Source organism: Poeciliopsis prolifica, unplaced genomic scaffold (assembly GCF_027474105.1).
Source record: "Poeciliopsis prolifica strain line A6 unplaced genomic scaffold, Auburn_PproV2 SCAFFOLD010, whole genome shotgun sequence".
Lineage (NCBI taxonomy): Eukaryota > Metazoa > Chordata > Actinopteri > Cyprinodontiformes > Poeciliidae > Poeciliopsis > Poeciliopsis prolifica.
In genome coordinates, this window is record NW_026562385.1 from 12,161,563 (window position 1) to 12,177,844 (window position 16,282).

A 16,282-nucleotide genomic window follows, 5' to 3' on the forward strand; every position below is an offset into this window, starting at 1 on the left:
TGTTCACTTAGACTCTCCAGATAATTAGCAGGAGGAGGAATTGAACCTAAACTGAATGAGCTGGTGGAGACTCATTAACAGCATCCGCACATTAAGAACGGAGCTGCAAGCGGATCCATCAGCGAAGCAAAACGAGTTTACTATTTCTGCACCACACCATCAGAACGTCACAAACATCTGGTCATCAACTCGCAATTAATTCTGTGCAAGCGGTTTGGAAAGAAATGACCAATTAAAGTGATTAAAATGGAGGTTTCGTTGAAGAAGCAGCTCAATGTTTTCATCTCCTCACTGCAGATGATATAAATGACAGATTAGAATTTAATTTTGTGTCGTTTCAGTCATCAGACTAAGAGGATTATGACTGTCTACCGCATGGATGCAGAATACAGTCACAAAGAAGAAATGAACAACGTGGACTGGAAAGGTTTACCACAGATGTTAAGCAAAACACTGTTTTTGATCTGTACAGCAAAAAACCACGTGGGTAAAATTCTATGAATCTTTTATATAAAAAATGCTTCTGGTGGAATAAGCTGTTAGATTGAGACTGAAACTGAGTCGCCGACTTACCCATCAATATCCTGAAAGTTCACGTTCACCTTCTTCGTGGAGCCGAGGAGTTCTGAAACACAAGAGAAAAAACTAAATCATCTCAACTTTACATTTGTTTATTTCATTTTAAGACGTTTTGATTCTGACAAATACTACCCAGTCTATGCAAAAATATCATTCAGTTTCTTCCAATTCTTAACACAAAGTGTTTCTATGCACTTTATATCTGGATCCAACTGCCAGAAAACTGCAAAACTGCCAAAAACTGAACTCTGATCAAGGTATTTGATGTGAACTGATGATTTCCATAATAGCGTTTCACAAAATGTAATGATTATTGCTTGTTTCATAATTGGCCACTGTATTTTGTCTTTACAATATAAAGCACTTTAAACTCAACTTCATAACAACCTAATGCTAACAGGACGCTAAAAAAACGTTTGGTAGAGATTGTTGCACAGCCAACATGTTACCAGTACCAGGGAGTTTAATTGAAAACTAAAATTGTGGTGGACTCTGCCAGTGAACTGAACATTGTTTGCCATGGAGGGTTTACAGCAGGATCATGTTCAAAGCATTTGGCCACAGAGGGAACCTCCTTCCCTGACCGTGAAACCAGAACTCTGGAGGCTAAGAGCCGTCCTGTTACGAATTACGAACAGCAGTGGGGCTAATAATTGCTCCATCTGTCACTAATTCAATCCCAAAGAGCTGGATTTCTTCTCTGATATTTTCAGAGTGATGCAATGCCACCCCGTTTCATTTCACAGCCTTTCACCAGGCAGAAAGTCACCGCTGCAGACTTTCAGCACACTCTCCCATTTTCACTTCTGCTGATTCCACAATGTACGAAGCAGCTTAAGTGTATTACTGGCAGACACAGAAAGCCACCGAACTGCAGAACTTTTAATTTAATTATCTTCCACGCTAAACCGAGTTTAAAAAAAAAAAGAAAAAGAGGGTTTTAATCATTCAATGTAAATATTGGCCAGCCTGGTACCAGGTACCGTCATAAAACTGTCGTTCGTTACAAAAGATCTTCAGAAACACACTGGGTGAAGAACGAGATACTTTACAACAGCGGGGGTCCATCCAGAGGTCCAAAGACGGATCAGGGTCTTATGTAGGTTCTGGTTCTTCTGGGTTCCTTCCCGCAGAAACACTTCACGAGACAGAGATCCAGAATTTTACCCAAACACCTTAACTATCTGTGACATTGGGGAAAAAAAGGCTCTAAATGTTTGTGTGAAGGGTTTTTGAATAAAGTTCACATAGTCGTCTCTGGACATAAACTAGATACCATTTTCTAGACCCACAGAATCCAAGACATCTGCTGTCTGTAGCCATGTGTCCTTACAGGGTGGCAGGGAAACAGAAAACATTCAACCAAAAGAAGTTAAGAAACTCTCCATCTTCCATTTATCTAGACTCTTTTCCTGGCCTACAGTAGTTTGTTCTTTTCTGCTTGGTTTAATTAAAATGCCATATCTACCGTGTATCGAAATGACGCTGTCACCACCATGCTTCACAACACGGTTTGTGGCAAACTACAGTCAGGACTTCTGGTAGCTTTCAGATGTTTGAATATTGAACTGTCTGCCTTTTTCTCTTGTTTTCATGATGCTGTTAGTTCACCAATGTACTGTAAAAAATAAATAAATAAATAATCCAAATGTCAAATTTTGAAAGAGTTGGTGAGCGTAAAATCAGATACTGTGAGTTCGTAAGGGAGATTATTCGCAGCCTGCTATTTCTCAGCTCTCTTTCCCACAGCAAGAATCAAGACATTCAGTATCTCTTGATTCTGGAAAAAAGATGTTTGAAAAGCATGCAAAGTTTTGAATTCAGTCACAATAATGCGCCAGTTTTGTCACGTGAACTCTGAAGCTTGAGTTTACCCTGACCTCAAATCGCCCCCTTCACTTCCTGACCTGCTTATTGTGGATCTGTGGATCCGTCTTTTCAAAGCTCCAGCTGATTTGGGCAGATGGCTGCTCAGACTGCTCCAGGTTCTGCAGGTTTCTTACTGATGTTGGCACCATTTTCCTTTCACTGTCACCACATGACGGAGGCAGTCAGAAGTCCAAGTCTTGCCTCAAGTTTCTAACGACGGAAATAAACGTTTCTTCATCAAGTTCACAACATCCAGCTCAACAAACTGCATCGCTGCAGGTTCGGCTTCCACAGCTGTCTACATTTTATAGTTATTTTTCATTATATTTGTCTCAATATTATTATCAGTTTTAATAATTTAACATTGCATTTGTCACCAAAGAATCAATGAATGAAATATTTTATTTTGGAAATTGATCAAAACCGATTAGAAATATTGATTCTTTAAGAAAAGGAATACAAAGACATTGAAACATGTTGAATTTTTGAGTGAATCAAATCACATTTTTTTTGTCTTAGTAATGGCCGAGTTAACACTTTGTCCATCCCTTCATTTTGTATTGAATAATTAATTAGGCTTGAAGCGTTTTCTTCTGCTCACGCTGAGCTGAAGAATTGAATATTGGGAATAATAATAACAATTATAATGCTAGGAATTTTTTTTTTAAATCCACACTTAAAACTTTTTTATTTCTCAATTCTAAATAATAAAGATGTTCAAATGTACGGCATAAATTAGAAAACATTGAAGAACGGCCGTCCACTTTTGAAGCCACTGACTTTTTTTTTTTTTTAAACCTAGCAAAAGCGCACGCAGGGTCAGGGCAACCCCCCTCAGGACTAGAAATTTATTGCAAAATTTTGTGGCTTCATCGTGATAATAATAAAAATGATAAGAAACTATTTAATACTTATTTTATAGGCAACTGTTTTGTCATAACTGCAACTCACAGCATTCATACGACCTAAAACACAAATATTGTTTTTGAAAGACATTCCTATCTGTTAAAAATGTATCACTGAGTTAATACGAGTCTAAGTGTGTGTTAACTCGCTCTCTTGCTTCTGAGTGCCTTGCGGTGACATTTGTTGTGAATTGGTGCTTAATATACAAACTGAAATAAGCTGAATGATAATAATAGCGTGTAAGAGCAACGATAAAGAAAAAAATATCGGTGAGAAAGTCGCCCTCCGTCCCTTACAAGACCAATTAAGACGGCTTCACATGAACGCCGTTGCCTCCTCCAGTGATTCATAATACAGGTGTTCCAAGCTAACCTCGCGTGACGCTACCTTCACCCTCATTATTTTTCATCTGCTAGCTTTTTTATATTTGTCATTAGCTGACGAGGCAGAACCTGGGTACAGCACAGATATGCCTGAATTCACCATCATTTTGTTTTCCTCTTCCAAACACACACACACACACACACGCACACGCACACACACACACGCACACACACGCCCACACACACACACGCACCCTCTCCCTCTGGGGTGCAGGAAACAGGACAGTCCCTCTATTGTCGAGGAGACAGCTCCCAGCGCCACTGGCAGAGGAACATTGATTTCCTTACAGACTATTTCTGGCTGCTTAATGCAGGGATTCTCTGTGAGACACACACATTTGTCTCACTGTCTTTGCGGGGACTTTCCATTGACTTCCATTCACCCTAAATTTAAGTAAAACTCAATTCACACCTTGGTCCTAAACCTTAACCCAAACCCAAAAACAGCATTTCTTCTTTGGGAGCAGAGAGTCTCCACAATGCATCAAATACAGGATGCACAACCACACACAACAGGCTTCTGATGGCTTTCTGAACCAGTGATGAGCAAGAGATCAGGAACCAGGGGAGTCAGGGAACAGAAACTTTGGTAAAAAAGTAGGTACAGTTATCCTGACAACGTACAAGACAGGAACTCTCAGGTACTGGGTACCAGCCTGGATATTCTAATCCACCTTGCTGAAACTGGTTCCAGAGAAACAGCATGCTTTCCTGATACTGGTTCCTTTTCCACTCAATGGATGTGTGGAGAAACTGTTCACTAACAGCTATTAATCTTAGGCAGGATTTTTTTCATCCAACAAAATAAAATGGATCCAAAACCGTGTTACAGCATCGAAGGAGCTGCATGACACCGTTAGTTCACTACAGATGAAGACCTGGAGGCGTTTTACGTGTTAGCGAGGAACTTTAACCACAAGAAATTGACGGACACTCTGCCCAGTTTTTAGCAGCAAGTGTGGGAATCCTCTCCACTGCTGCAGATTTCTCCGGTGCCAGCCCGCCTTGAGCCGACGCTGACCCCAAGGTCAGGAGGTTTCAGTCGGCCAGATTATCACCTGGCCGATAGGCTGCATGGCTGGTGGTATGGCCTGCCCCAATAAGTGGCTCTTCGTCGCCTCCCAATATGTAATCGGTTTTTGATTTTGTCACTTATCACTTGCAGGTAATATGTATGGATCATAAAGACATATCACTGATGCAGCATAACATATTTTAAGACAGTGATACACAGTTATAACACGCTGACAGAATATTAGCCAGTGAATGTCAGGTCACCATGGCAACCAGTGACAGTTTATGCTAGCTACTGTTAAACAGCAATATAACAGCAGGTAACCATGGCAACTGGGGACTATTTAAAGGCAGGCCACAATGTTAATAAACATATAATCCTTCTTATTTCAGCCCATTCTATCAGGAATGGTTATAATGATCCTCTATACACACACAAGCTTACCCCCCCACCGCCCCCCCCCACACACACACAGACACACTCACAAGAACTCATCCTGTGTGTATGAGACATGCGACTGCAGATGCACATATTCATGTTGGAGTGTGATGAAGAAGCTGTGATAAAGGCAAGAAGAAACTGTTCAAAGAGTCTGGAGAAGGCTTTTTTTTTGGTTCCCCACAATGACTGGCGTCTTACCAAAGAAGGTAAAAACAGAAACATACACGCAAACACGCACACACAAACTTCAGCCTTTGTTTTTGCTCTGCTTTCAAGTCTCTGACCATGACCTTCTGACCGCCTGGCGTCATGATGAGCAGTCATCTACCACGACCCTGATGTCTGCGTTGCACACGAACACCAATAGGGATCATAAAGTCCTTCAAGCGAACCTTTCATGGTCTGCTGCTCAGTGCAGATTACCCTGCAGGTTTTGTGTCACATCACAAAAACCTGCAGGTTTGTGTGTATTTTGGGATCACACACAATCCCAAAATGCACATTCACAGAATCATTTCTGAGTTCAACTAATCAAGTAACAATTACTGCAGAGATGCTGTCAGATTCAGCTGGGTAGTTCATCTTACGGCCTAAATCCCAGCTGCTGTCTTATTTCTAACCAGTCAGCTTGATGCCTGCATGCTAAAGAGCTAAAGAAGCAAAAAGTCTGCAGCTGTTCATGATTCACCAGAGGAAGCAGTAACTGAGCCAGACGGCAGACTTACAGGGCTGTCAACCTTCAGCTACCAGCTGCAGTACAGTGGTTAGAGGTTTTGTTCCGGGTAGATAAATGACGCTTACCGATACAGTTGTTAATATTTAATAATAGGCATTTAATCATTTAGGAAGTTGGGAGAAATTAGTCTGTAGATATCACAGGAAAAGGAGATATTGGAAGTCTTCCCCAGCCAGTGGGAATATATAGTCCTAGTCTTTGGTCCACTAGGATGTGTTTGCTTTCAAATTAGTGGTGCACCAGTTTGCAGCTTTCTGGACTATCGTCAATTCCAATTTTGGTTGATAATGATTTTGTTGAACTGATCATTTTAAGTTTTTTCCAAAGCTGTATAGCGACAATGTAGCTCAGTTGGCGACATCGGGGTGAATATCGTTGACCTTTGTAGATCTTCCTGGAGGTAGATAAGATCAGGTTCTCATGTAAGTTTGGCTTATCGCAGAACTTCCAAATAAATGAAAAAAAACAACAACATGTTTTCAAAGATTTTGTTGCTGCCAGTGGCCTTTACTGTACAGCAGGCAGACAGGAAACAGGGATGAGACAGATCGGGAGAAGACATGCAGCGAATAACCCCAAGACCACAAACTGAACCCAGGACAGCACACTCCACCCACTGAGCAACCCATCGCTCTGCCGTTCTCCCAAAAATTGAGAAAATTGGCATCGATTTATGTGCGCGCCCCTATTTCAAACGGGCCCTCATGGGAACACCCAAATCAGATCTTTACAAGTTTCTAAAGTTCAACAGACTCCACAAAAAAAACAGCTGCTGCTCGGAGATGCTGAAGAGTACGGCGGGGATTTTAAGCAAAGCTACTCATTTATGACAGTAGCAACTAAAAATATTTCTGAAAAAAAGAAGCATGTGGGTTAGTGTTGCCTAGAATGAGTCCCTAGTTATAAATATTTCAGCGTTTGTACCTTCAGACTACATAAGCTGCTTGGCCAGTACAAGAAGTCTAAACAAGAATAACAGCTGGGAGACTACAACACACACACACACACACACACACACACCCCCACACACACACACACACACACACACACACACACACACACACACACACACACACACACACACACACACACACACACACACACACATAAAGGAATGTAGCCACACATGAGTAACATCATTCACACAGAAGCCTGCACACACTGACACGGATGATTAAAAATGAGTGAAGAGCTGGAGCTTTCTGGGTCACATGGTGACTGTAAGGATGAGCTGGTTTCCTGGATCCTTAACTAGACCTGTCTGACTGCTGGATGACAGTGAGCTCCTAACTCAAGCTGAATTTGAAGTAATACAATGTAAAAAGTAAAATGGGCTATGGAAGGGGATGTTTGGCACTTTTAACATCCATTCGTTATCTTCCATTTTTTCAATGTCACACCAGCTTCTGCTAATAGATAATATAGCAAGCTGTAGTTTACATCGTGTTGGCTTGTTTCAACAGATATATCATGATTTTCAGCAGTTCAAACACCTAATATATCTGAACATGCATTAATACACACAGAGGAAATTGACCAGGCGTTTGCTTAGAAGCTAATTTCTAAGCTTTTTCTTCTCTCTGCTTGGGAGTAAAGTAGTCCCACTTCATTGTTTACAATGGCTTAATCACAGATCTGGCTAAATACCCCCCACCCCAAAAAAAAATGTCTCTAGCACCATTGGGAAAAAATGGATCACGGTCTTTTGCCAAAAGCAAAAGAGAAATCACTAAAATTTAACTCCACTCCATTTTTGTTAAAGCTGAGCTGCTTTTTAAATCATTTGAACCTGCTCTGAATGTCTGTGTGTGTTAAATAAACTTGGTAGCTTTCATTTAGCTGTCTGTGTTTTATACTCATTGCTCTTTTTCAATGAGTCAACAGGGAATGTACAAATGTCCATGAGAGACCAGAGGTTGCTCTTTTTTTTTTCTTTTCTGCCCCTCTTAAGCATGGGTGTGTATGTGAGCTGGAAAAGGTCAGAAGTATCCATTTGCTAAATATGAAACAGTTGGTGAGAGTACAGCAAGATATCTTGAGTTCGTAAGGGAGATTATTCACAGTCTGTTGATTCTCAGCTCTCTTTCTCATGGCGAAAAAAGGCTAATTTTATTCTCGTGGGGGAGAAAGAAGCATCGGCGCTTTTCTTAATGGGTTCTTCATTTATATCTCTAAGTCTTGAGTACAGATGATTTGTTTTATTTATTTATTTATTTCCAAAAAGGAAAATTGCTGTTCAGTGACTTGAGAGTCTGAGCGCTTAAATTGTAGACAGATGACGGGAAGAAGCATCCTAGCAACATGAAGTTGTGTTTTTATTTCTCTGGCCTTCTTTTGCCTCTCTGTACATTGTCGCTCTTCCTGACCCTGGCAGAGGGAGCGGAAAACTCCCCTCCTCTTGCTCTTTCCTTCACCTTTCTATTTCTCTCGCTCGGTTTGTTATTTTCCTTGTCCTTTGCGCTACAGGCAAGTGGTTTAAACACCGAAAACAGGCAGGAGTGGAGCGACCGGCTGCCTTCATGCGTCTCCGTCCTGTGCTGCTAAAGTGAACTGATGTTTTTTTCCCCCCTTTTATGAAAGAAAACGTTGACTTAACGGCGACCGTTCAACAGAAGAGCCGAGAAATGTCTCTCAAAGTCACGGAACCCAGCTGTAACAATAAATAAATCTCATTGGACACATGTCTCCATTGAAAAGAAAGCTCCTGCTAATGGTGTTAGCTGTAGCAGACATAGTGAACAGTAGCTCACAAGCGGATCATCTTGGCTTGTTTTAGCAGATATCTCACGCACAAAAGCCCATAAAAACTTTCAGGCACATAAAAAGTTTGCCTGAATGCACAACCTTGACCTCTCAGGTTTAGGTCATAAGCTCCAGTCCTCTATGACCTCTAACCTACCTGGCAAGCATTGTGCAAGTAAAAAAAAAAAAAGGGTGATCTCTCTCGGTGAAAAACAATTTTTGAAGCAGTTATACATTTTTACGTATCACATCCAGCAACTTTTAGGTTGATTACTACATGTTCAACTGGTCATGAGTCCCTTAAATATGTAAAATGATGAACAAATGTTCATTTATGAGTAAAAGCTTTGATAACTGTCTCTGCTACTGCCGTTGGTCCAGTAGTAGAGTCTGATTGTCTCTCTGCTCCTCCAGAGTTAGCTGATGTACAGTTTCAAACTCTCTATATGTGAACAAAGTTTGGTTGTTTTTTTTCTGTCATTTTACAGAATCATCAAGAGACAGCAGTTTATTTGCATGTGAAACAGGTGAGGAGATTTGTTCAATCAGGATAGATTTTAATGTCTGGTGTTAACGTGTCAACTTTTATATGAATAAGCCAGGTGAGAACAGGCTTTAAGCGTTTGAAAAAATCAATCAATCAATCAATCAAATTTTATTTGTATAGCACATTTCAGCTACAAGGCATTTCAAAGTGCTTTACATCATAAACACAAAACACAAAGGCATGCAACATAGAATAAAATACCAAGGTTTTTTTTTTTTTTTTTTTTCCCCTTTCTTCCCCCTTCCCTTTGACACGGAATTTAAGCGCCTGTTACCGCCGGACTCCGCCGTCCGTTTAACCACGGGTATTCGCCGGGCCCCGTTGCCCACAACAGGAAAAAAAAAAAAATTACATACATATCCACAAAATCAAATCCATACATATTACATTTCAAATGCATCTCTAAACAGGTGCGTTTTTACTTGAGATTTGAAGGAAGTCAGGGTTTCCGCTGTTTTACAGTTTTCTGGAAGTTTGTTCCAAATTTTTGGTCCATAGATGCTGAAAGCTGTTTCTCCTCTTTTGGTTCTGGTTCTGGGGATGCAGAGCAGACCAGAACCGGAAGACCTGAGAGGTCTGGAAGGTTGGTACAACAACAGCAGATCTTTGATGTATTGTGGTGTTAAACCATTCAGTGATTTGTAAACTAACAACAGTATTTTAAAATCTATTCTTTGAGCTACAGGGAGCCAGTGGAGGGACTTTAAAACTGGTGTTAAATGCATATATATATATATATATATATATATGCCCACACACTTGATGGCTTGCCATAAAGTACATGACTGAAGCCTTAACATAACACGGAGCAATTAGCTTCAAAAAGCCACTAGACCAAGAAATGTGTTTGTATGTTTGAGCAGGTTGACTGCAGGAGCTTTTTGATCCCCATTGACCTCTCAGCCACCCTTCCTGGATGGCGCATCCAAGCACACACACACATGCACACACACACACGCCATCTGTTAACAGTTCACACACATAAACACATGCACAATTAAGACATGGAACACCGGCAGCCAGGATGTAATCACTTCATTACTGCAGGTTTCTGTGACCATGAGGCGCATTTACACACGCTCTCTGCCAGTCAACGTTCCCAGAGCGTATAGATGCGCAAAAGTGGGCTGATAGATCAATTCTGGGACCGAATGTTCTGCCAGAGATCAAACTCACTCAGGAATGGCTGAGTGATGGGAATTGGACGTAATTTAGCTTCGCATCTGTTGCCGTTTCCATTTCGCTCACCAAGAGTTAGATGGAAGCGGGTCACAACGCCCCGAGCCAAACGACTGACCCAAAATCTTGAATGTAGTATATTTAGAATATTGCACCATCTTTCTCCTTCGAATGTCAAGCTGGAAAGTCGATGTCAGTGTGAGGTGAGTCCGCTCGCTTGAGGTCCCTCCTGGTGAACTTTCCACGGTGCGCACCTGCGTAGATACTCTGTTGCAGGTTCGTGATATTCGGGACCAAAGAATTCCCATCCGAGCTGAAAACTAATTTGATGTAACATTCGGCTCACTATCAACTTCCCACTTCTTAAGCTGTAAATCCAAAAACCCATCAGTTTAAATGGGACAAAAAAAACACCCACACACTCAAACGACGTGTCACTGTAACAGGAAGCAGATGATGAAGGAATTTGTGCAGTTGCACAAATTTGTAGTTTGGAATCAAATTGTTCCCAAAAGCATTTTCATCTAATGTCACTCTAATGGCTGTCAGGTGCTCTGGCTCATCTTTATTAGTTTTCTGGACTACAAAACAGATCTGAAATTTTGGGCCGACATCGATATCCGAAGTATCAGCATTTCCGAGAGAGACCTGACCAAAAGTGGATCAGAACTGCACAAGTCTTCTCTCAAAGTACGCAATAAACAGTAAAACGGGATGTTCAAAGACAGTCGTCTGTCAAGACAAAAAAAACCCACAGTGACATTATTCTTCCTTTGCTGCATTATTTATTGAAGTCAATAATAGATGCGAGAGATTTTAGCTGACGGGCTGTTTTGTTAGATTATTCCACGAGAGTGGTGAACGGCGGGAAAACTCAATTTTGCCAAAATCAAAATGAAACGCCAGAGAACATCCGAATGCAACCGCCTGGAGACGAACAGATGCTGACGTCTGGAGCTGAAGTTACGAAGGGTGTTGAAATAAAGTGGAAGGTAAGCTGGGAGAAACAGCTTGCTACAGATAGAAATGTAGCTTCAAGCATGTTTACTTTTTCAGCAAGTAATATAAAACATTTACAAAATAAATACATTTTAATTTTTAGTTTCTTTACTAAATTAGAAGTATTTGGCCATGCATGCATATTTTCATTATCCTTGAAAGGTGACACCCTTTCAGTCTTTGTACCACTAGATGTAAAAATCCTGAACATTAGAAATAGTTATGGCCTTCAATGATGAAAATACAACTTGATGTTCTGCTATCACGTGTTATGGCCGTTGATGGGCAGATCACCGCATCATTCACAGACAAATAAAATTTAGCTTACACGGCTTTGTTTAAATAATTTATTAAAAACACAAATAAAACAGGACCCAAAACAAAACCCTGGGGAACACCTTTGCTTATCTGAAGAAAGTCTGATTTGATGATTTTTTTATGTCTTTTAGGGCTTTGTGGATATAACTGGGGGTGTCACGTGGGTCACGTTTATTTACGCACAGGTTTCTAAGTAACACATCCTGCAATGTACTGGGATGCATAAAATGTAATGGATTGTTTTAGTTCTCAGTGACAGACATTGAATAAAACTTCAAAAGATGTTTCAGATGTATTTTTGATCAGTTATTGATGTTTGAGTTTTGGCCCAAACTAGTGTATATTACAGTAAGAGTATCAGGGTGATGTCATACCTTCTTTCCACTTTGGGTATGGTATGGACCTGCACAGATGGAAATGCCGCTTTGTGTGTTTTCATTGTGAAAGCGGCCCATGGAACCGACCCGTACCTCACCATTCCTGCCCCCCTTCAGTTGTAGCTCCATAGAACAATGGTACGGTGTGGTTAGGGTGGAGTTTCAGGCGTCACACAACAGTCCATTGACAGCAGGACAAAAAAAACTTCGCTGCTTGACAAAACGGATATAAAGCACCACACTGGTGTGTCAGGTCTGATCTGATGTCGCGTTATAATGCGACACACTAGTTTGAGTTCAGCCGCCCAGTAAGAGTCCACTTGATCACACTGGACCATATAATAGCGTACTGAGTGAAAATCAACGTCTGTTACCGACAAGACTGACAAGCTAATAGTTAAACCCAATGTAAAAGTAGAAAATAAGATACTTCAAAACATTATTTTTAAAACTCCGATGTCCCCATCTCATTAACAGGAAGTAGTGTTTTCCCCTTAAACGCTCACCAGGCTTTTTAAAGGGCTTTTCAGACACCAGTAACATGACAATAAAGACTAATTTAAGCTAGATATGTAGCTGATGCATTGAAATGGGCGTTATGGGGTGCACAGTAATTGCACCATCCCTGCACCTGCCTGCTGGCCTCACAAGATATTATTCCCAAACCTCCAAATTTCTTTGAACTTTTAAAAAGTCTTTAATAGAAAAACACGCTGGCGCCCTTCTCTGGCGCCCGTAACTCCAGCAGGCTTAGCAGGAATCCCCGGGGGAAACTCTGGGAATGGCATGTTGGAAAATTTCTGAGGCATTCACTTAAGTCACTAACTTGATAATGCCTAACTCCCAGTTACCGACATGAAATAGTTCCAATTTTTATGATTGAACTGTGATGAAGCAACCTTCAACCAGTCAACACTTACAGTCTGCTGCAGCAGAACTCTGGGAAAATACTGATTTCATGATGCTGCTGAAAAACCCTCAGCCCCAAGCACGCACACACACACACGCGCGCACACACACACACACACACACACACACACACACACACACATTGGGTTTTATAAAGGCGGTTGCTAGGTAACAAGCATCCCAGATCTTCCTACACACAGAGAAGTGCACCGCGCACACATGCGGAACGCGGGGATGCACAATCGCACGCACCCTAACACACACGCACACACACACAGATCCAGAGCAGTGTGATGAGAGTGACAGAAACAGTGTGACATCCTTATTTCCAGATGAGCTGTCTGAAGCAGCATCTGCTCCCCTCCTCAGAGACTCCAACTTGGTGGTGAGTCCCCTTATGCAGACAGATCAGGTGATGTCAGCACAACGCAATCTGCTCAGTTCAACTAGCACAATAAACTCCTTAGCTGGTGTATCAGGTATCGACTTCCTCTCCAGCTTTGGACTTGATGAGATACTGCTGGTAAAGATGGACATTTTTTGTTTGTTTGTTTAGGTTTTTTTTGTTTTTTTTTATATCCCAAATTGAAGCAACGCTGAGGGGAGCAGCGAGCTTTTAGAACAGAAGGCAGAGCAATTAGAAGCAGAGAAAGAAAGCAAAACACGAGAACATTAATTCGGTGGAGTAACACGCCGGGGACTGACAGCGGCGTTTACGTTACAAATGAGCAATTCCAATTCAGTTATTTCCGAGTCGTATGTCAGTCAAACAAGCAAAAGAACAATCAAAAATAATAAAGTAAAAACATAAAAAATAGAGGCTTCAGTCTGTAACTCAGTGGAACCTCTGCATTGGGAAGATTAGAGGTCTAATTGAACAAAATGAAAAGCAAAGATGAGATGCAGATTGTTAAACACGCCGTTCGTCTTGGGATCTAAGGATGGTAGAGAATAACGGTGGAAGACATTAGGAAAGCATGCGGTGATGTTTGTGAGTGACGGTGTAACTTATCCCCACTTAGCAAAAACAATGTTTATGTTTTTGTGCTTTTGATTTACTGCATAGACGCCAGGCGGTGAGTTACCCATCCAGCTGGGAAATGAACGAAACTCATTGTTTGCAACTCAACAACATGTACTTTGCCATTTTAAAACGTTTTCTCCTGCATGAAATAACCAAAATCACCAAATATGATTACGTCACAGAGTATCCGACATCTGTGTTGCTGTTATGGTTGATAAACTCTATTGTATGAATTCTACACATTTCCCTGCACTGTCTGACAATGTGAAAAAGCTACCACATTGTCTGTGTTGGTTTTCTTCTGTAGTCAAACATTCCCATAATCCTGTGCTGCATCAACGTCACTGTCACATGAACAGATGCCACATTGCCAGCCCGCTCCTCCAGTCTCATGGTTTCATTTTCTGGTCCAATGAAAGCTCCTCCCACGATGGGCTGCAGCCTCAGGCACCTGTCTCTCCATGTCTTATGCTGTTTGTTTGTCTTTCTTTAGACTGGAGTGAAATTTTGCCGTGATTCTGCACAATAGCAATAAAGGCTTTCTGATTCGGAAGGAAAAATATCAGCCTATATGTTGACCAAAATCAGCAACTCTTTTTTTGCCTAATTAGTCCTGACGACCAGACATGAGTGTTCTCGGGTTATGCTAATGTAAGACTTGTGGGTGTCCAGTTACTGTGATTCTCCTTTGTAGAATAATCCACAGAAACAACTGAGCTCTTTCTCAGTGTCAAACATTTCCTTTCCTTTCCGCTGCTTAATCAGCTGTTCCCAAACTCAGCTGTCTCACCCCCCAGCTGTTTTCCAAACGTTCGTCCCTCTTTCCCATCCGGGGAGCCTTTCAAAATAAAACATTTCCAAAACATTTGACATTTTCATAACTCCAATTTTCCGTCTTGCACTGACAAAGAGACTCTTTTTGGGTAAAGACGATTCCTACTGAGCGAGAATTTAAAATGAGCCACTGAATAGATTTATTCTGTGAGCAGATGTAGATAATAAATCAATAACAATATGTGCGATTAAAAACGATCACTATTGCCAATTTTGCAACTTTGTTGCTTTACCAAAAATTTTAACAAATTTTAAAATTGGAAATTCCAGGTTGTTTTTTGGTGTGTTTTTTTTTTCTAAAGAAATTAGTGTTGAGCCACAAAACTGCAATCGGTCCACCTTCTAGTTTTAGACAATTTTATGAAAATATAAATGTTACATATTACAATTATTCTGAAAGCAGGGCCGGACAATAAATCAATAACAAAGTGTGTGATTAAAAACAGTTGCTGTTGCCAACTCAGCAACGTTTCCGACAAAAACAACAACAAAAAAAACTGCAATCGACCCCGTCTCTGCTGAGCTGCGGGTCAGCGCTGTCAACAGACAGCTGCATTATGGGAGACCGACAGGCGATTATTGCATGTTGGCACACTGGTCATCACATGACACACGGAAGTGTGTAAACACTCTGATGGGAGAGCACGTGCAGCAGGGCAGAGAATGTAAACACGACACAGAACAGGTAATCCGGAGGAAGTCGCAGGCGCAGCCAGCTGCGTTCGTTCACTGTAAGCACACACGTCACATCCTCACTAACTCTACACACACGCACACGCAGATTGACGAGAGCACAGATAACGAGGAGATGGCTCTCCGTGTGTTTTCCTCACGCATCGCCGATCCTGTGTCTGGGGCGGAGGGAGAGGAGTGGAAGATAAATCCCAAGAACACAGGAAGAGTGAAGGCCGGGATCCCCTGACTGTTTGCTGGACTGTGTGATAAGCAGTGGACTTCCAGAAAAAGAAAAAAAAAGAAGAAACAAAAGTTCCTTCTTTTGACTCTTTTACCTGATTTATTATTCCTTTCTCCTTCCTCCCTTTCCTTCCTGATGTAACCTCCTTTTCCTCTCCTCCTCCCACTCACTTCCCTCCTCTGCTTCTTCCACTTGCTTCTCCTTCTTTTCTGTTACCTACTGACTGTTGAATCTCGAAACTATTTCCAAAGTTTTGCCGTCTCTCTATCTTATTTTTGATCTGCACCTGAAAGTTACAGGCGTGTTTGCCCACAAAAATCAAGCTGGATGATACAAACGTTGAGTTTTGGAGTCTTTCATGGAAACTCTTTAGAAATGTGGACCGTGAACGCTGACATTAGCTTTGGGGATGTCTGTGCTACTGCTACATGTTTAGCTATTTTAGGCTTGAATAGCTCCATTGACAAGCTAACTACTTTTAGCAGAACTAGAACACAGCAGCACATTG

The 16,282-nt window shown here is 41.3% G+C and overlaps 1 protein-coding gene across 7 annotated transcripts in view; it reads right to left on the bottom strand.

Moving 5' to 3' along the window:
* Positions 1-16,282, bottom strand: part of caskin1 (CASK interacting protein 1) — a 91,153-nt gene that overhangs the window by 40,173 nt on the left and 34,698 nt on the right. For all 7 annotated transcript variants that reach the window (XR_008606360.1, XM_055036237.1, XM_055036236.1 and 4 more), the window contains exon 2: positions 574-625. Coding sequence is in view for 6 of the 7 variants with exons in the window: in XM_055036237.1 (XP_054892212.1) it covers positions 574-625 (52 nt within the window). In the remaining variant the exon portion in view is untranslated. The remainder of the gene's footprint in view (positions 1-573; positions 626-16,282) is intronic.